An 18,420-nucleotide genomic window follows, 5' to 3' on the forward strand; every position below is an offset into this window, starting at 1 on the left:
GATTTGTGGGGACGAGCAAGCTGCAAGTTCCGTCGATCGATCGGAAACAAAAGTCACGTGAATCGGGAAACGATTCGAGCGACAAACGGGATTAATTGTGAGAGCCCTAACACTAGCCTTTGTGCACGCAAACACAGTTGTCTGCTGTATTGCAGGCACGCACAGCGTTCGATAAACAAAACCGCACACGGGAAGGTGACGCTTGCTTTGCTGATGAAGATCAAATTGAAGGCATGGAAGATCAAATTGAAGGCATGGAAAATAAAACAAGATTCGACAATTCAAGAGTCGGTCAAAACGTTTTGAGAAGACGATTTTGAATGTTCGAATGTATTTAAATCCAATTTAATGAAAATAATTATATCTGGCCCTCTCGTCGTACCACTGCTAGATGATGGCCTCCCCAAGCCGTGGTCGGTCGTGGGGGTTGTGCGACCATACTTCACCGCGCTGCTCAGTGCGAGTTGGTGAAGGAAGGGGGGCAGGGAGGTGGGACCTAGGATCATTTTTAGATATCGCTCTTTACCGATGTTTGCCACGGCTGGGGAAATCCGAACTCGGGGTGCCGGATTCACCGCGCAGTGCCACGATCCACTTCGTCACCGCTCCACCCCAAATCCAACGAATTCACTTGTTTTAGCGCCACGGTAGCGAGATGTTAACTACCTTGCCTGGTATACAGGAGGTCGTGGGTTCGATTCTAACCCAGACACCTTGCTGTATGTTTGGAGTTTGCGGTTGCGTTGATTTTTCTCCGGGTCCTAAGATTTTTCCTTCCACATTTAGAATCAACTTCACGCTTTCATATTTGGCTCCTGCTATAAATGCCCACACGATGATAAGCCACTTCTCGTTCAGCTATCATTTGTGGTCAAGGTCGCTTCTGAAAAAGAGCTAGGTAGCTCAATGGGCCTTACCTGCTAAAATAAAAATACTCTTAGGTTTTTTTTTCGGTAAAGTCACGTAGGTAAAAAATATAATTAATAAAAGTAATAATAGAAATAAATAAAATAATGATTTAACCTTATCAAAATTAATAAAAGTAATAATAGAAATTATTATTAATAAAATAATTATTTTATTTCATTTCTATTATTATTTTTATTAATTTTAATTTTTACCTACGTGACTTTACCGGAAAAAAAAACCTAAGAGTTTGAATCTTTGCAGTCACGAAAGCTTCAAATTTAAAAATAGCTTCAAAAACAGCTTCAATAGCTTAGTTAAATGATCGATTCATTCGAGTTGGGGGTCAAGCTCGGGGTGGCCGGGTGACTCGGGAAGGCTGGGGGGAGGGGGGGTTATACCAATCATCGCTGAAACAGCAGCAGTGCTGAGCCAACGCTGAAGTAACCCAGCCGCATGTTCCAATTCGGAGCAGCTGCTCGTGGGTTTGGCCACGTCCTCACCCGGAGTCGTCGAGTTGGGTGGGTGGCATCAGCACGGTCGCCATGACGACACAACCCCCCCGCTCCTATCCAATCGCATGATAAATAAATAAGCCAAGTTTTCCACCTTCATTTGGTCTAAGCAGTCTCCGACGGCATTAATTGGTTGACGAGAGCCTGGGTGGAAAAATTGCCTCCCTTGAAATATGGCACGAATATCAAATACGGTCTGGTCTGGTGCCCCCCCCGGGCGGCCACGGAGGTCCCTCCCGGGGACACCGAGCCGTCTGTAGTGGAGTCATCACCGTAGTCGTCCCATGGGTTCATCCCATGGGGTCGCCCCCGGGTGCAGATGTTCTCCACCGTCAGTGATGGGGGGGGGGTTCAAGAGCGGAGACCACCTTGTGACTATGCAATCCGAATCACAATGTAAAATTTGAACTGGCATCTGCTGTTAATTCTCTTCTCGCGCTACGATGGCTTGAAAACTCACTCGAGATTAAAGACTCCAAATTGCCTTTAGAACTGCTTTTTGAGTTAAAGCTTGTTGTCCCCTTTCCCCAGCACCTACGATTACCACGGTTAGCTACGTACGGTGCGAACGAAGTTCAACATACATGGGGGCAATACGTCCAGGAGCCGAATACCAATATCGAGGTCTGCTGTTGGCCACGACGAGAGGGCTTCAGCAGATAGAGGGTCGTTTTGCTGTTCCTCCTTTTCCATTGAAGGAGCACAGGGACTGCAGTGTTTTGCAGTATGGGTCCACAGTTTGTGTTGCATGGCCACAATCGCACTACTGTGGCTTCTGTCTTATTAGGCTGATAATATAATTGCTCTTCAAAAACGCTTTGTTCTTAAAACATTTCAACCGCCTCTTTTGCACGTCCACAATGTTGCTGTTACTGACACCGTCGTCACAATGAAGTTTAAATCACGAGCAGAGTTTAGGAGGGGATTACGGCGATGTTACACCAACACACAGGGGGGGTTGTATTCGATATTTCTCACTCGCAAGACGCATCTGTTATAATCTTTTTAAAAGGAGATTTTGATTTCCTTGGACGTAAAGTGGAAACAAACATCACCCACGAACTACTCGCAAGTGAAATGCGGTCAACGCACATGATCTGTGCACATTCATCACCAAGGTGACCTGACATTCGCCAAAGCGGAGTTTCTCAAAATCACCATCAACGTGCCCACAACCACCGCCACCAACCCCAACTCCTGCAGTAACAGCTTTCGGCCATCACCAACCATCAGGAGCGTTCAGCGTGCAATGGCTTACTTTGCATATGAATTGAAATAAATTTGGTAATTGCGAAGAGGCAGAGGCGTGGTGGGGTGTGCGTATTGTTGAGAGGACTGGAGTTGAGAAACGCTGCGCTGAGACAACCTAAAAGTGAGCCGCACGGAGCGGCACGGAGGATGGGATGTGCCAGCTCACCGAGCGTGAAACGTTCCACCTGTCATCCCGCGACCAACATCGCCGGCCACGCGCACGCGTTACGCTCTGCAGCCGCAGAGTGCCTTCATTAGCGGCACGGTTGCCATTCGGATATCCGACAAAGAAGTGAAACGCCATCAGAGAACCGCCCCCAGAAGCGGATGTCACAGAGCTACCCACGCGTTCTGGCCACCGAGAGTAATGTTCGTTACGTGCCGGTCAAACTGGCGTTTTTAATTCTCCGAGGCGAGCTGTGGCACAATTAAGCGCAGAATCACATTTAACGCGATGTGCAAGTTGCGTGTCATTATTGGTGACCGGGCTGAGACCACCAACTCGCCGCACTTGAGAACCCAGTTTTAGTCGCAGGCAACCCCACCTGGATTCAAATTCATAAGTTCAGGGGTGCCAGCTCAGTGGCCTTGACCTATGAGCCACCAGGGGCCACCTTGCATTGGTGGACTTTTAAGCAACGGGGGCCACGATTATGACGACGACGTGTTTGAAATGCCAAACTACTGGAAAAGTAACACGGTGTAGTACTTTATGATGCGGTTACAGCCCTACAAGGTTTGAAAGTTTTGTTCTCAATCTCATCTTGAGGGTTCATTCCCTTCACAATAATGGGCCCTCTCCAGCTAGGGCACTCTACACTCTGCCTACTAGCAGACAATAATTTTCTTAAAAAAATGATTCGGCCGTCGCATTTCTCTCAAGCAAAACCTGAGCGCCGGTGATCATTTCTCGCAGAGACTCGGTGGTGGAGGCTTTCCTGGCAGACTTGTGGGCGATCCATCAGCAGATTACCCCCGTTAAAACAATAATTACGGAGAAAACAACCGCATTTTTTCAAAGCATGTACACATTCCTCGCACCAATCTGTCAATGCTCTCCCGCTATTACGATACGGAGTTGTCGCTTTCACGATATGCGGTCAACGTGTTGAGAAGCAGGCGAGACGGTCAATTACAAACCAGTAGGGTATCTACAAATGAATCGCCCTGTATTTAAAACTGAACGCGACTACTGTGACCGACGAGACGGGTTTAGGCGACGTTAATTATCACCAACAGTGGCACCACCACCATCGGGGTGGGTGGGCGGAGAAAAGTGGGGGTGGGGTATGGTTGAGGCTACAGCGGTCGTTACGTGTAAAGCGTACAATATTCACCATGGGATTTTGGTAAAATGTTTCGCCGTGCCGGCTTCGGGCTGTTAAGAGGACACGCGAGCGTGGATGCGTGCGTGCGTGCTCACTCTTGCTACCTGCATTGCACACATTGGCAAGGTCAGACATTCTGCGTGTTGTCAGTGAAAACTTACATTTATGTTCAACATTTTTTTTTATAAACTGGCCTCTTGTCTTTTTACCTCCATTTTTTTTTGCAAAACAGCCACTGCCCTATCTTCACCACACCCTAGAAAAATGCAAACGGGTAAATTACCAAAATAAAATCAGTTTACAATCAGGGGTTCAATAAACTTCTCAAATGCCCTTTTCTGTCCAATGCAAAACGCATCTCCAGAACTTCCCTTCAATCAGGATGTGGGGGAGGGGGGGTGGGGGTACCATTCATTACCAAGAGCCAACAAGAGGTTTTGGCAACTCGTGGGCCAGGCACACACCAAAAGTGTATTCGCCATCCAGACATTTCTGAGTCTGAAACGGACTAAAGAACGTACGTTTCTCCATAAGAGCGCCTGCTGGAATTCCCTTGCGAGGTTCGTTCAAGTAACCAGGAGCCAGCCAGTTTGGTCGTGGCATTCTCTCCGGGTGTACGATTTTGGCAATGCCGCAACAACCAAAAAAAACCTGCCCTCGCGTGTTGGCATTGTGGACACCCGAGAGCGGCGGCGGCTACGATTTTGGCACGGTAACTTAGAGTCGAATTAAACGGCGGAGGTGCGGGAGAAAACAAAGCTGATCAACGCTGCAGGTAATCAAATAGAGTAGTTATTTATCACCGTGGCACCAGCACCACCCACCAAGCCGCCACTGCAAACGCTGTTGGCCGACCTGCGATGAATGCCGTAAGTCCTCCGTACAGAAAATATTTTCAGCGCGTAACGTACGGCAGTCTCGAAAGGAAATAAAGGAAGCGCCTGATTGCAATGTGTTTTCCTATGGCCATTTATAATCGTTCTGGGACTTCATTCAAACTCACGATTTCTGTGACCTCCGTGCCAATCGTAGCCATACCCACCGGTGATGACAGAGGTGTCGAGATCGTTAATTAAAAGCGGTACATGCTACGAAATCCAAGCCACCTAACGACCAATGGGCCACGTGTTTCCAAACAGCTCCTAGTTAGTGCCGATTGGCTGTGAAACACCCGAGGCTCCCGCATTAGCGGTGTGTACCTGCCCGCCGTGGATTTTCGTCCACATCTCCGATGGGTGTTCGGGTTTTTAGCGCCGAGTGTTGTCTGGCGCGACGTTCGAAGTTTTGCTCCACGTGCAAGGGAGCTTCTTCTGCTATGAAGGGCCATTGCCCTACAAGTTATTACATTTATCTTTTTCCGTTGAGGGCAGCGTTACTGACGAACGAACGTGTTCTGTTTTTGTTCTTCTATGCTTGTGTGCTCACTTGGCAATGCAGTATGACGAAAAAAAAATTTGCTGCTTAATTCAAGGACCGTATCTCACGGCACGCGGAACGAAACGTCGGACGTCGTGCCCAACGACACGAGGTACAAACCGAAGATACAATCGGAGAGCTGTACGGGGTGGGGGCGGGGAAGACGCTTAACGTCCAAAGGGATGAAATGTTAGGCATGGTGGCAGAAAAAACTACTTTCAATTCTAACTTGAAATGTATCGCATAGCTTGTTATCTCAACACTGGAACATTGAGTATTTCAGTTCAAATACTAATAACACCTCTGGACATGTATGCTGCTTTCGGTCTTTTTTTAGTGCTTAACAATTGTAATAACAATAAGAGCAATATCATAATAGTAGTATAACAGTCTGAATAAAATAAACACAAGGGATATCCTACAATAGAAAATATATATTACCAAAAGCCGTCCTATTAAACTGTACTGTACTTAGCGTCGCATCGAGGAAGGTTTCAGCTTTAAGTTTACAAAACATTGGTACGTAGATATTGTTTTCAATTTTCCAGGAGAAGGTCCTCCAGCAGTCCTGGAAATCAGCCCACCACACCGGACGGAAGTGGTGGCCACATCTCAGCGTAAACCACAGGGCAGTGTGCTCGCATCATTACATTTTAATGGTCAAGGTATCAAAACTCCACTCAATGGGAGGGCGGTCACTCCTCTGCGACTGACCTCTCCGTCAGCAACTATCTCCGCTTGAGCGTCCGCATTTCAGATTCCCTTCCCCTGTTGCTTACGTCCAAGCTTAACATTTTACCCTTCTGCACTGACCATTGACCAATGGATCTAGTCCCTCCAACGGGTGTCTACTAAGTCTCACACTTGCCACGTCACCACCTGCTGTTCCTCACTGCTCCGCATCTGACCCATCAACCTGCTGCCTGCCCAGCAGGACGACGGGTCCAGAACAGACACTCCCTTCGTCGCATATCCCCAACCCCCCACCGCGCCCAAGTCCAATAAACACAAAACATTTGTAACCAATGAGAATAGTTATAAAAATAAATTTTAAAAGCTGGAACCTTTCTCGATGGCTACGGAAAGTCGAGTTTCTAACACTGTCTGAAGACGGACGATGACGCATTTGCTACGAACCAGGCAGGTGCTTTTTATACACGCAAGCACTTGTTTGAAGCAAAAAAAAAAGAAAACGAACAAACTAAAACTAAAATAAACTTTTAAAAAAACCGACGATTTTTTTACGACTTAAATGCGAGATTCGAAATTAGGCCAAGGCCTCTAGGACAACAAAACATTTGAATAAAACAATGCGAACTCCTTGAAAGCGTTCATGTCCACACACGTTTTTAAGTAGCGCATTCATAAAATGATATACCTTTAGTCAACTTGAAGATGTGCAATGTTTTTTTTTGCTGCCTCGTGCTGGAATATGAAGCAGACCATTACATACCAATATAAAATAATATAATAATCAAGCATCGTGTCAATTATACAACCCAAATTACCCGAACACCACACATTGTGCAAACACATTTAAGCGGATAAATGTATATTTTCATGTTCTTTTTTTGTTTTCTATATATATGTAAAAACACTTTTATGTTTTCCTGTCCTCCCATAAATCTGTTTGCAAATAGCGTTGTCAACGATCCGCGTGGGCGAGTGGGTGGATGGAAGTTTTTTTTCGCATTAAAATACCCATTATTTTTGTGTATATATATAGCGACTGCTAAAATAGTAACGCGCTATTAATAAAGTAACGTTTCCGTGTACTGCCGCAGTGTCGACTCATCCGTGTGACACATGGAGGAACGTCTCGCGTGTAAATTAACGACAGAAACAACACGGGAGCCGGAGGGAGAGGTTGGTTTTGTTCACGGTGGAATCTGTAGACCACGGCGGACAAGGGAGGGGGAGGCACTTCAGAAAAAAAAATATCCCAACTTTTTTTTCGTGATATTTTTTCGCGACGGCTTCCATATTTTTATTTTCCCCGTGCTTTTTTTTCTTCTGTGATTCAGTCGAAAATAGCAAAACCACGCCCGCCCCCCCCCCCCCCCCGCACAAAAAAAGCAGAAGTTTCCTACCATCAGTCTGTGCTGTGCCATGCGATGAGAGTCAATCTCGCTTCTGCGGGCACACGCGCTTATCGGCTCATGTCAGAATAAAAACTGTTCCTTTACAAAGAAAAAATGTTTTCTCTCCTCCTTGAACCGGCACCCATCTTTAGAAACACACGCGCACGCAAAAAACACAAATGATGCGTGTTTAGTTAACGACGAACCACAATCTTAAAATTAGCTGGAACAGGAAAAAGCCACCAATTTCTTTATATGCCAGCATTATTTATATATGTTTCTATATTTTGATCAGATATGTGTAAAAGTCCGCACAACAAATAATCTTGATGTGTTTCTACTACAACTCTGAGAATGACCCTTAAAAATGGTAAGCCTGCCCTGGTTTGTCTTTAGGTTCAATGCGAGGGCAATCATTGATAGTAATGACCGCAGACAACTTTGTATTACCATGACAAAGGATCACAGAGTTCTGTTTAGCCAATGAAAATGTCGTTTTTGTTTTAAACAGTATATTTCACAAAGGTATAAGTGGTCTGTAGAATACACAACGTTTGGCAGTTACGTGACCTCTGTCTGCGACCCGATTGGAAGTTTTCATTCCTGTTGCCAAATCATATTTGACAATATTTGGGTAATAGGATCCTCCAATAGCACCCTTCACATCACCCTTTTGTCGTTCCACTAATGGATGAGGGCCTCCCCCATGCGGTGTGGGTTATCTAACCATATTTCCTGGGTGGTTTCAGTGTGGTATGGTGAAGACGGGAGAGCATAAACATGACAGCATAGAAGTACAATACAACAATGGATGTTGCAGGACTGCCCTATGCTGCCCACGTGTACATTTACCACGTAACATTGTGTGGCCTTAAAAAGAAAACAATATGTAAATAGGTGACTTTCCTAATAATAATAATGCAATTTGTAACGCGCGCAAATTTGCGGACGGAATGGCCGCAACTCAGAGGTGCGAAGCCAAGCTCAGAGTCACTCGAAAGTCAGGTTGTAGAGGTGAGTTTTTTAAGTGTCTCTTGAAGGAGACGATGGAGGTGGATGCTGCTAATGTGCAGAGGGGATTGCGTTCCAGACTGTGGGGGCAGCTACAGAGAAGCAGCCCATAGCCGTGACCGTCCTGGATCTTCATGTTACCAAAACGATTGAGACAACCGAAACACTTTGAATAACATTTTGGTGATCATCACAAATGGCAACGCAAAGTTGTTGGTACACGTTCTGAATGTGGAAAGGTTGCGCTGTAGACACAACGTGCGTATGCCATGATCTTCAACCCCCCAAAAAAACCTTGGGTTTGCCATCAGTTTCGGTTTGATGCGTGTTTCCACTGCACCAGAAGAATATGTAAACTGCAGAATTCTTTTGGACGATGGTGAGTCGCTGATTAGTAGCTGGCATCGCATGCACAGATGGTATTTAACAAACTGTGTAGCATTAGCATACATATGATCATTGATTATAACTGCCAAACAAGATACAATTATTGCTGGCGGAACAAGTAGGCAGCATAGTTCCACGTAAATATCAGTCCCTTGTACCACCTGGCCACTTCTGATGAGATGAGAGCGTCAAATGAATAGGTCACCGAAACTATAAGCTTCACCAGAAAGAGAATTCTCAGGTAGCGGAAGTGATCCAACCAATGCCCACGAGTCTGTCATCTTGTTTGCGATGTCGACTCTGAGCGACGGCTCATCACCCGGCACCCACCTGCACCGAGACGCTCCGCCATCACAGCTTGCCGGAGGCCTTGCTAAGCGGCAGATTCGAGACGTTTTCATAGAGGCCAAGTCGCGCAGAGTCTTGGCTCCTGCGGCCGTTGCAAATGCAATGGGGGGGGAGGGGGGAAATCAGATTACAACACGGCGCGGCAAGACATGTATGAAATGAAGCGTCTTGGAAGGAAAAGCGTTGGGAGAGCGCGTACATTTGTGAAGCTCCACAAAAATCTCGCCGAACTGCCGGGTCCGTCAGGAGATGGCAGTTTGTAGACCTCGCTGCATAGCCATTTTTGAGTTGTCCTCTCCCACTTATGGGGTTTTCTCTGGCTACATTGGCTTTAACATGTAAGAAGAACACTACATTTAAACACGTAGGCTTTCACAATTAATGTTTTGGTTGTAACTACCAGCGAAACGTCGTAACGAACTGATAAACATCGTGCGTTGCTCTCCAACAACACTACCAGTGCTTCATCATTAGACCTCCTTTGCCAGTACCAAAATATAATAATAGGGTTTTTCCCCTTTTTTTGGCAAGAAAACTGAAACCTTTTTACAAGGATTCATGTCTGCATTAACCACAATATTTGCACTCAAAATGCAAACAAAAAACACACTGATAATATATGCATTGTCCTTGAAACTGATTGGTCCACACCAAGGGACGGCTTTCTTTTGAGCCTCGTCTCAATTGGTGCTCGACCAGATGACGCCAAAAGGCGTACAGCTCAAAGACAATGCACTATCAAAGTAATGAGGGCTCGGGGTAAGCATCTACATCATTAGACCTCCTTTGCATATATTATCAGAGTGTGTTTTTTGTTTGCATTTTGACTGCAAGTATTGTGGTTAATGCAGACATGAATCCTCGTAAACAGGTTTCAGTTTTGTTGCCAGAAAATGGGGAAAAACCTCTATTATTATTATTACTACCAGTGCTGCTGAAGCAGTAACAAAATGGCACGCTTGTTCACATGACGACTTCATGAATTAGTCGTGTCTGGTGGAGGAGGCTATACGACACGCATTTTACTTCCGTGATTTTACCCAAAGAAAAAAAATCTATTACGAATCAAGAAAAAACACCATTTTAAAAAAGGATTTGTCCAAACACCCCAATGCAGGACCCTCGTGATGAGAATGCGGAGCATTCCCTATGTAGAGGTGTAGTGGGTGACATCACGTCACGAGCGCCCTCGGAGAGAGTGGCGTCGCGGGACGTGACGTCAGGCGGGCCGTGGGGGATGGTGACGTCATGCCCCCAGGGGGGTATTTAAAAGGGGATTCGGGATGTAACCGGGGTTCGTCAGGGGTAGGAGTGGGGACTCGGGTAGTTGGTCCTCACACGAGGCTAGGGGAGGCTACTCCCTCCCGACCGGCCGAGGTTGGGGGTGGTCCCGGGCCGGGGCAGGGTGGAGAGCCGGGTTAACCGGGGTGTAGGGATCCCAGTACCCTGTCCCCTGGGGAGTTATTGGCTAGGGGGTGTTGGTTCGGCGTAAGCCCTTAACAAACCTGGCGTGAGCCCCTAACAGCAACCTGCCTCGGAGTCGTGAATTGCGCCACAACACCTGCATTGTCGTATTGCACCACGTCCCGCGAAAACAAATCCTCCACATCAGTGATTCGGACAGTGTACCCACTAATAGCCACGATGTAAATACACGTGGCACTCCATCAGCGTGTGGCGTCGTTACTCCGTAGGGTTTTCGCGGATGTGGCTGCATTGCTCTGTCGTGAGTTTTTGGGTTGTTGTAATTATCATGATTCTGCTTGTTAAACCTGGCATGGTCTCACCGAGTCTCCAGATTATTTTTCGCAGTAGGAACCGATTTCGCCGTGTGTAACCTCAAATGAGTAATTTTGCAGGTAATTGTTTAGCATAATGAATGTTAGGAGAATACCAGATGGAGTGTATGGAATATATTTTTTTTATCGCTATGGCAGGTTAATGGAAAACCCAGAGAATACCCATGCAGAACAGGGGGAGGGAGATATAAACATTCCACGCAGTAAAGCGTCCAAGTCAGGAATCAAATCCAGGTCCTTTTGGTTGTGATGGACGAGTCTTACCCACTGGAGCACCACCCTGCCACGTGTTAATTTGATGGCCCCCAGACAAGAGGACAGTTTGGGAACCAAACTATCCTTGCACAGAACCCCCCAAATGAACTTACTTGATACAGAAATCGTGCTGTGACGGTTCCATCTGAAGACGGAAGCTTGTGTTGCCTCCGAAACGTCGTGATCTTTATTTTATTTTACTTTTATTAATTTTAATTTTTTACCTACGTGACTTTGCCGAAAAAACCTAAGAATATGAATCAATGCAGTCACGAAAGCTTCAAATCTAGAACCCCCAAATGAAGTTTGCAGTAAATCTTGGAATTTGCAGACACCTGCTTCTCATCCCAATAAGAATATGTGGAGCCCAGCGGGGACGAGGGGGGGGGGGGGGTTGGTGATTTGGGCCTTGATTAATCCAGCAGTGAATAGATCATGGCGACAACGACGACGGACTTACGAGAGGGACACTCGGCCCGGTGTGAGGGGCGTCATGTTCCCCTCGCCGCCCCCGAAGTCGGCGGCAGAGTACTGGATATTGGTGTACTCCACTCCCTTCTTCTTGATCTTCTGCTGAGAAAGGTCGACACGGTTACCAGGCAGCATAGAATCAATCATCGCGCGCGTAATGACGGTTTGGAGCTGCCTTCCTCGAGCCGTCTGTGCTGACGGCTCCCTGGCCCCCCCCCACTGCCCCGGCTCAAGATCTTCCTTTTCCCCCCCCTCCGCCTTTGACTGCCGCTTTCTCTCTATAACAAACACGTTCCTTCGGAGTGGGCAGGTAGGAACTTGGTTGGACAGCGCGGCGTTCGGGGGGGGGGGGGGCAGTTGGATGAGTGGGCATGTTGACCCTTCCCCCCCACCCTCCCCGACATCGTCAACCAATCGCGGCGTAGCTTGGTGTTCGGTGGGGGAGGTGCATGGGTGGGCGGAATTCCGGATATGCACGACAGACAGACAGACACATAATCCCTTGTGGGCAGTGTGGAACCTGTTGTTCCTACCTGTATAAGTGTAGTGTATCGTGTCGTGTATAGTGTAGGTTAAACGTTGAGTTTTATAAGGGCACCACGGGGTGACCAGCCCCTCCCCACCCAGCCCCACCCCTCCCACCCCCCACCCAGCCCCACTGTTGTTCCTACCTTTATAAACACGCCAACCATTTATTCTGTACAGCCTCCTGAGATGCAGTCGCACGTTGCGACGTCGTATAAAAAATTCACTTTTTTTTATTGTCTTGGATAAAAGTGATCCACTCGTCGAGCCGCGCGCGCGAAAGTCAATTGTTTTAGAGCTCGTTCAAATTACACCCGCGTTTTTATTCAAATTGTACATGCGGGCGGACGAACGAAGTGGGTACGCCTACAAGAGAGACGGAACAAAACGAGAAAAGATCCCACTGAAGCCTGCGCAAGAAAGAAATAAAAAGCCTGGTGAGAAAAACCCCGGAGAGATTCTCAATTAAAATCCGGATCAACCCCCTGCGCCCCCCCCCCCCCCCCCCCGGCCCTCCGAGTTGTGGCAAGTTACAGAAATGACAGCGCAGATTATTTCGCTGCACGAGTTACTTGCCTGCTCCTCGGCTAGCCTCTTCTGCACCGTCTCGATGTACTGCTGCACCGCCATGTAGACAAACTTGTACTGCGCCTCCGTCTGCACCATGCCCGACCGCTGCGCCCGCACCATTTGGATGGTTTTGGGAATGTCGATGTCGCAGTCGAGCCCTGGGCAGGGAAGGGAAATCGAGCAATGAGACGTCGTTGAGAGGCCATATGCACGTGTGGCAAAATCGCATCAGTGTTGTTGTACTGCTTAGCACGGCTGGCTACGTACGGTGCGAAAGAAGTTCAACCTCATCTTCTTGGTTCTTTCGGTAAAGTCACATAGAAGGGAAATAATAAAATAATAAAAATAAAACATAATAAAATAATTCTCACGACGTTTCGGCCACAACGCAAGCAGCCGTCCTCAGGTGAAGAACAGGTCTGTCGGAAAGACAGCAAGCAGCCGTCCTCAGGTGAAGAACAGGTCTGTGCGTTGTGGTCGAAACGTTGTGAGAATTATTTTATTATGTTTTATTTTTATTATTTTATTATTTCCCTTCTATGTGACTTTACGAAAGAACCAAGAAGATGAATCCCTGCAGTAACGAAAGCTTTAAATCGAAAAGTTCAACCTCCATATATTACATACCATGCATACCTTTGCCAGTCTCCACTGCAACTCACACAGCCTTCTAAACGGGACTGCAATTAACACATCAACGTCTAGCACAGCGAAATGCGTTTCACTGTTATAGAGATCTATTAAAGGGACAGAAATTAACTTAACCCCAGAAGTTGACGCCACAAAACCAATCCTAAAGTGTCGTGAACAGACCTCTTTATTCACACAAGGCACACAACTTGATCAGACTTCAAACATTGTTCGTCACATGCCACTCAGAAATGTGTTTTTTTAGTGTGATAGCTAAAATAAGCCAAAGTTGTGCAAACAAAAATATTTACTTTGCAGTAATTACTGATTTGGCTGAGGCAATCAACACACTACATACTTGAAAACCAGATTTTTTAAGTTTATTATAAAAACGGTATTGATCAGGTAAAGCCCACCGAACATATTAGCTCTTTTTCACAGGTGAGCTGGCCACATGTCGTAGTGGATCATATCGCCATCACACGTGGGGATTTACAGTGGCGGCCAAACAATCTCAACACATCACGTTTATAAATGCGGAGGCCGAATTAGAGGAACCCGGAGAACAATCCACTTGACCACCACGGGGAGAGAGAAAGAACACACAGACTCAAAATATACATCATAAAAGTTGTTTTGGGTTAGATCGCGTAAGTATAAATGTGTCGTAAAGACAGACGCTGTCACAGCCAGTAAGGTTTGTCACGTATACAGCCCACCGGTGTGTTAGAGAGTAAATCCACAACATTTACAATACAATATTTCGCTGGCAATTACATCCAGCATCATCGTGCAATTTGCCAGAATAGTGAAGCCATCCACCTGCTTCCGGTCTCAAATAGAGCAGGACGATGTCATAACTGAACCCCATCAGAGATCGGAGGCGGGGTGGGGGTTATTGTAATTATATGATAGATTAGTAATCATTTAATTAGCATGTTTTTCCTCTGCAAGGAATTATAGTTGTAAGATGTATTACTTAAATATACAACGGGCATCCGCGGGGTCTGGGACCGAACCCAGGATCTTAGCAGTGCCGGCCTAGCGCGACTGACCCCTTATAAGCCACCCGAGCCAAGCTCAGGTAAACTAACGAGATATTTTTGTTCAGTGGTGCTGGTTTAAGTGTAATAGATCACACGGCTCTCTCGTGAGAAGGCACGATGTCGAGTGGGGTGCCGGCAGAGCAGGCCACGACGTCGCGGCGTGCGCACCTTTCTGGCGGATGATGTCGATGAGGATGTCGATGACGATGAAAGTGCCCGTTCTGCCAATCCCGGCGCTACAAAAAAAGTGCAGAAGTTAAACGGCGAGCACCGTGAATTTGAACATTTACTCGAAGATGTGTTTTGCGCGTGCGTCACACGCGGAAACAAATCAAAACGGGCTTTGCCCATTTCTGGCGATGAAACAGGAAGTGTCAAGATGTTCAAACACCAAATACAGAATTGTGGCAAAACATGTAAACAAATATGTTCCCCGGGTTACGGAAGGGTTAGGGGTTCTAAAGAACGATCCATAACCAGAATTTTCTGTACGTCGGAAACTGAACAATTTCCCCCCAAAATCGATGATAAAATCCCTTAGCGGGAAATAGTTGTACCTCCCCTACCCTTTTCTCTCAGTGCTGTATCGCGCTGACGTACATTTTTCTATCACTACCCGTATCGTATCGCTGTACATACGCTCTGCACTTCCTATGATTCTTTCATTTCATTGAATATCCACCCTAACAATACCCATTATGAAACTAATGGAACATACTGTATCGAGTTGTTTGATTTAATATTCATTTTAACAGAAAGCAGTCACTTCCAAATGTTTACCGTGCATTCGGCTAGGCCTAGACTTTACATACACACGCACACAAAGGTGGACTAGGCTCGTTTACACACATAGACACGCACACACACAGATACACACAGTACATACAGTAAACAAGTCATGAAACAAACTTAAAATGAAGAAAACTAGCAATAGAAACATGGGTAAAATAGATAGTTCTAAGCATAGAAAAGAAACAATTAAGTAATGCTACAAAAGGAAAATAATTACGTAACGCAAAAAAAAAATCCATTTCCCTTAATCCTAGTGAAGCTCGGGCTCAGTGAAGGCGGCGCTCTGTGGTATTCATCCGCGATGCACGATTTACGCTTGCGTAACTAACGCGAACATTTCCGCATGTAGATATTTTTAATATATGATTTATGGGACAATTTCCCTAAAGTCGGATTTCCGTAAGTCGGGTCCTTCCGTAACCCGGGGACTGCCTGTATATGCATTGTCTTATGGGCGCAAAATACTGAGACTCGGTCAGCCCTTTGTCAATTCACTGCTGTCAATGTGACCATTGCTTCATGATGCTGGTCAGTGTGTCGGTTAGAGGTAGGCCCAGGGTGAGTTCAGATATCACACTCGTCACCGACGTCAGCCATGGCTGAGATTCAATCTCAAGCTACTCGATTCACAGTGCAGTGTGCTAACCACTGCTCCATTTCTACATCCATGAAAAACTTAACATTATTTTTTACTTATGATTCAACTTCTTTTGAAAATGTTAACCTTCATAATGACGATTATTGGAATTTACATAATAAACATACAGTGACTCTCCAAACCGGCCGAACCGTCACCAGGCCTGCTACAGAAGTCACACGCGCGCGTGTGCGCAGGCACCTGCAGTGGACGACTATGGGCCCCTCCTCGGAGATGCCCTCCTGGCGGCGGTTGACCTCGTCGAGGAAGCTGAGGACCCCTCCTGGCTCGTTGGGGACCCCGTGGTCGGGCCACGCCTTGAAGTGGTACTGCCACACGACGCGCGTGTCATCCAGCTGCGGAGTGGAGTGGCCCAGACACACGCGCGGCGGAAAGAGACTGTGAGGACCAAGTCTCAGCAAACGAGCGGAATGGACGGACACGTGTCAACGCAAGATACAAAAGCCCCGCAACACCTCAGACAAATTATCGCGATCACTCAAGTACGGCTGCTGCTGCAACTTATCACTTGTATGCATGTATTTTGAACTTCGTTCGCACCATACGTAGCCAACCGTGCTAATCGGAGGTGCGGGGAAGGACAAACTAAACACAAAAAGCAGTTATAAAGAAATGAGTTTTCAATCTAGATCATTTATTGCGAGGCGTATGAGACACGAATAGAATTGGCTGCGTGAAATACGCTATTTTCGATTCTGCGTGTGTTGTATCACAGAGAGGTACAACGCAGCAAATAGGGCATTGAAAGTAATTGATAAAGTCATTGAAAGAACCAAAGAGTAATTCCTGCGGTCGTGAAAGCTTCAAATCTAGTTTATACCACCTCTATGGGGAGGGTTTGCCGTGCTTGTTTGTTTCACACTTAACTTCTAATTTAGCAATCTTTGGAAGGATGTAATCAACCAGGCGATGCATTAACTGTGTGCTAACCGACTCTCTGTGTTGCATTGCATTACAATTTTACTCAATTTGATTTGGACCGTGCCTGTTCCGTTTATGGGTCCATTCTCTCCTCCGGCCACTATGGGCAGGAATTCCACACAACTCCCCCTCTGCCCCCCCACTCCCTCTATTTAAGGCCTCGAAACAGAGATGTTGTCTTTCTGTGTGCCTATGTGTGTGTCTCTCTCTGTTTGTCTCTGTGTGAGTCTCTCTCTGCTTGTGTGTCTGTCTGTGTGTCTCCGTGTCTATGTTTTGTCTCTCTCTCAAATTTAGCAATCTTTGGAAGAACGTAATCAACCAGGTGGGGTGTACCTGATGATGGTTGCTTGTGTTGCAATCGAAACATCGTATTTGATTATTATTTAATTTCTTTCTATGTGACTTTACCGAAAGAACCAAAGAGTAATTGATACGCTATGGACAATCTCACGGAATTAGCAATTACAATCGTAACATCAGTACGGGTGAAACCCAAAGATTGGAACCTTCAGAAAGTACAATCGCGAAGAAGCCGTAAGAAGGGAAACAATAACATAAAAAAATTAATGAAACCTGAAAATGAATTCCAGAACGTAAAACCTTGGCGTGGCAAAAACACAGTCGAGTGCAGAATGCTGAAATCAGCGAGGCAACGTGCCGGTGACCCGTCCGCTCGCCCACCCACCCCCAACGCCACCCCGGCCCCCTCCCACTCACGTGCTCGACGTGTGTGAGCTCCAGCTGGCGCAGCACGTGGTCGTGCAGCGAGAGCTCGCGCACGTTGTACACGCGCAGGTAGCCGTAGTCCTTGGTGCAGCTCTCCTCCGGCCAGTAGCGCACGCACTTGTTCTGCAACCACGCGAGTGTTCGTGTCAGAGACATGGTGAGGGGAGACTGGCCGGGAGGGGGGGGAGACTGGTGGGGAGGGGGAGGGAGACTGGTGGGGAGGGGGGGGGGAGACTGGTGGGGAGGGGGGGGGGGGAGACTGGTGGGGAGGGGGGGGGAGACTGGTGGGGAGGGGGGGGAGACTGGTGGGGAGGGGGAGGGAGACTGGTGGGGAGGGGGAGAGACTGGTGGGGAGGGGGGGAGAGACTGGTGGGGAGGGTGGGGAGACCGGTGGGGAGGGGGGGGGGAGACTGGTGGGGAGGGGGGGGGAGACTGGTGGGGAGGGGGGGGGAGACTGGTGGGGAGGGGGGGGGGGGAGACTGGTGGGGAGGGGGGGGAGACTGGTGGGGAGGGGGAGGGAGACTGGTGGGGAGGGGGAGAGACTGGTGGGGAGGGGGGGAGAGACCGGTGGGGAGGGGGGAAAGACCGGTGGGGAGGGGGGGGGGAGACTGGTGGGGAGGGGGAGACTGGTGGGGAGGGGGGGGGAGACTGGTGGGGAGGAGGGGAGACTGGTGGGGAGGGGGGGGGGGAGACTGGTGGGGAGGGGGGGGAGACTGGTGGGGAGGGGGGGGGGAAACTGGTGGGGAGGGGGGGGGGAGACTGGTGGGGAGGGGGAGGGAGACTG

The 18,420-nt window shown here is 47.6% G+C and overlaps 1 protein-coding gene across 2 annotated transcripts in view; it reads right to left on the reverse strand.

The window, feature by feature from the left end:
* Window positions 1–7,470: 7,470 nt before the first annotated feature.
* Window positions 7,471–18,420, reverse strand: part of LOC144730743 (tyrosine-protein phosphatase non-receptor type 11-like) — a 61,236-nt gene continuing 50,286 nt past the window's right edge. For both annotated transcript variants that reach the window (XM_078611465.1, XM_078611463.1), the window contains exons 10-16: window positions 17,628–17,759; window positions 16,170–16,324; window positions 14,708–14,775; window positions 12,870–13,021; window positions 11,758–11,867; window positions 9,226–9,325; window positions 7,471–7,643 (exon numbers count right to left, since the gene is read on the reverse strand). In XM_078611465.1, coding sequence (XP_078467591.1) covers window positions 9,247–9,325; window positions 11,758–11,867; window positions 12,870–13,021; window positions 14,708–14,775; window positions 16,170–16,324; window positions 17,628–17,759 — 696 coding nt within the window. In that variant the 3' untranslated portion in view covers window positions 7,471–7,643; window positions 9,226–9,246. The remainder of the gene's footprint in view (window positions 7,644–9,225; window positions 9,326–11,757; window positions 11,868–12,869; window positions 13,022–14,707; window positions 14,776–16,169; window positions 16,325–17,627; window positions 17,760–18,420) is intronic.

Source organism: Lampetra planeri, chromosome 36 (genome assembly GCF_965212315.1).
Source record: "Lampetra planeri chromosome 36, kcLamPlan1.2.h2, whole genome shotgun sequence".
Lineage (NCBI taxonomy): Eukaryota > Metazoa > Chordata > Hyperoartia > Petromyzontiformes > Petromyzontidae > Lampetra > Lampetra planeri.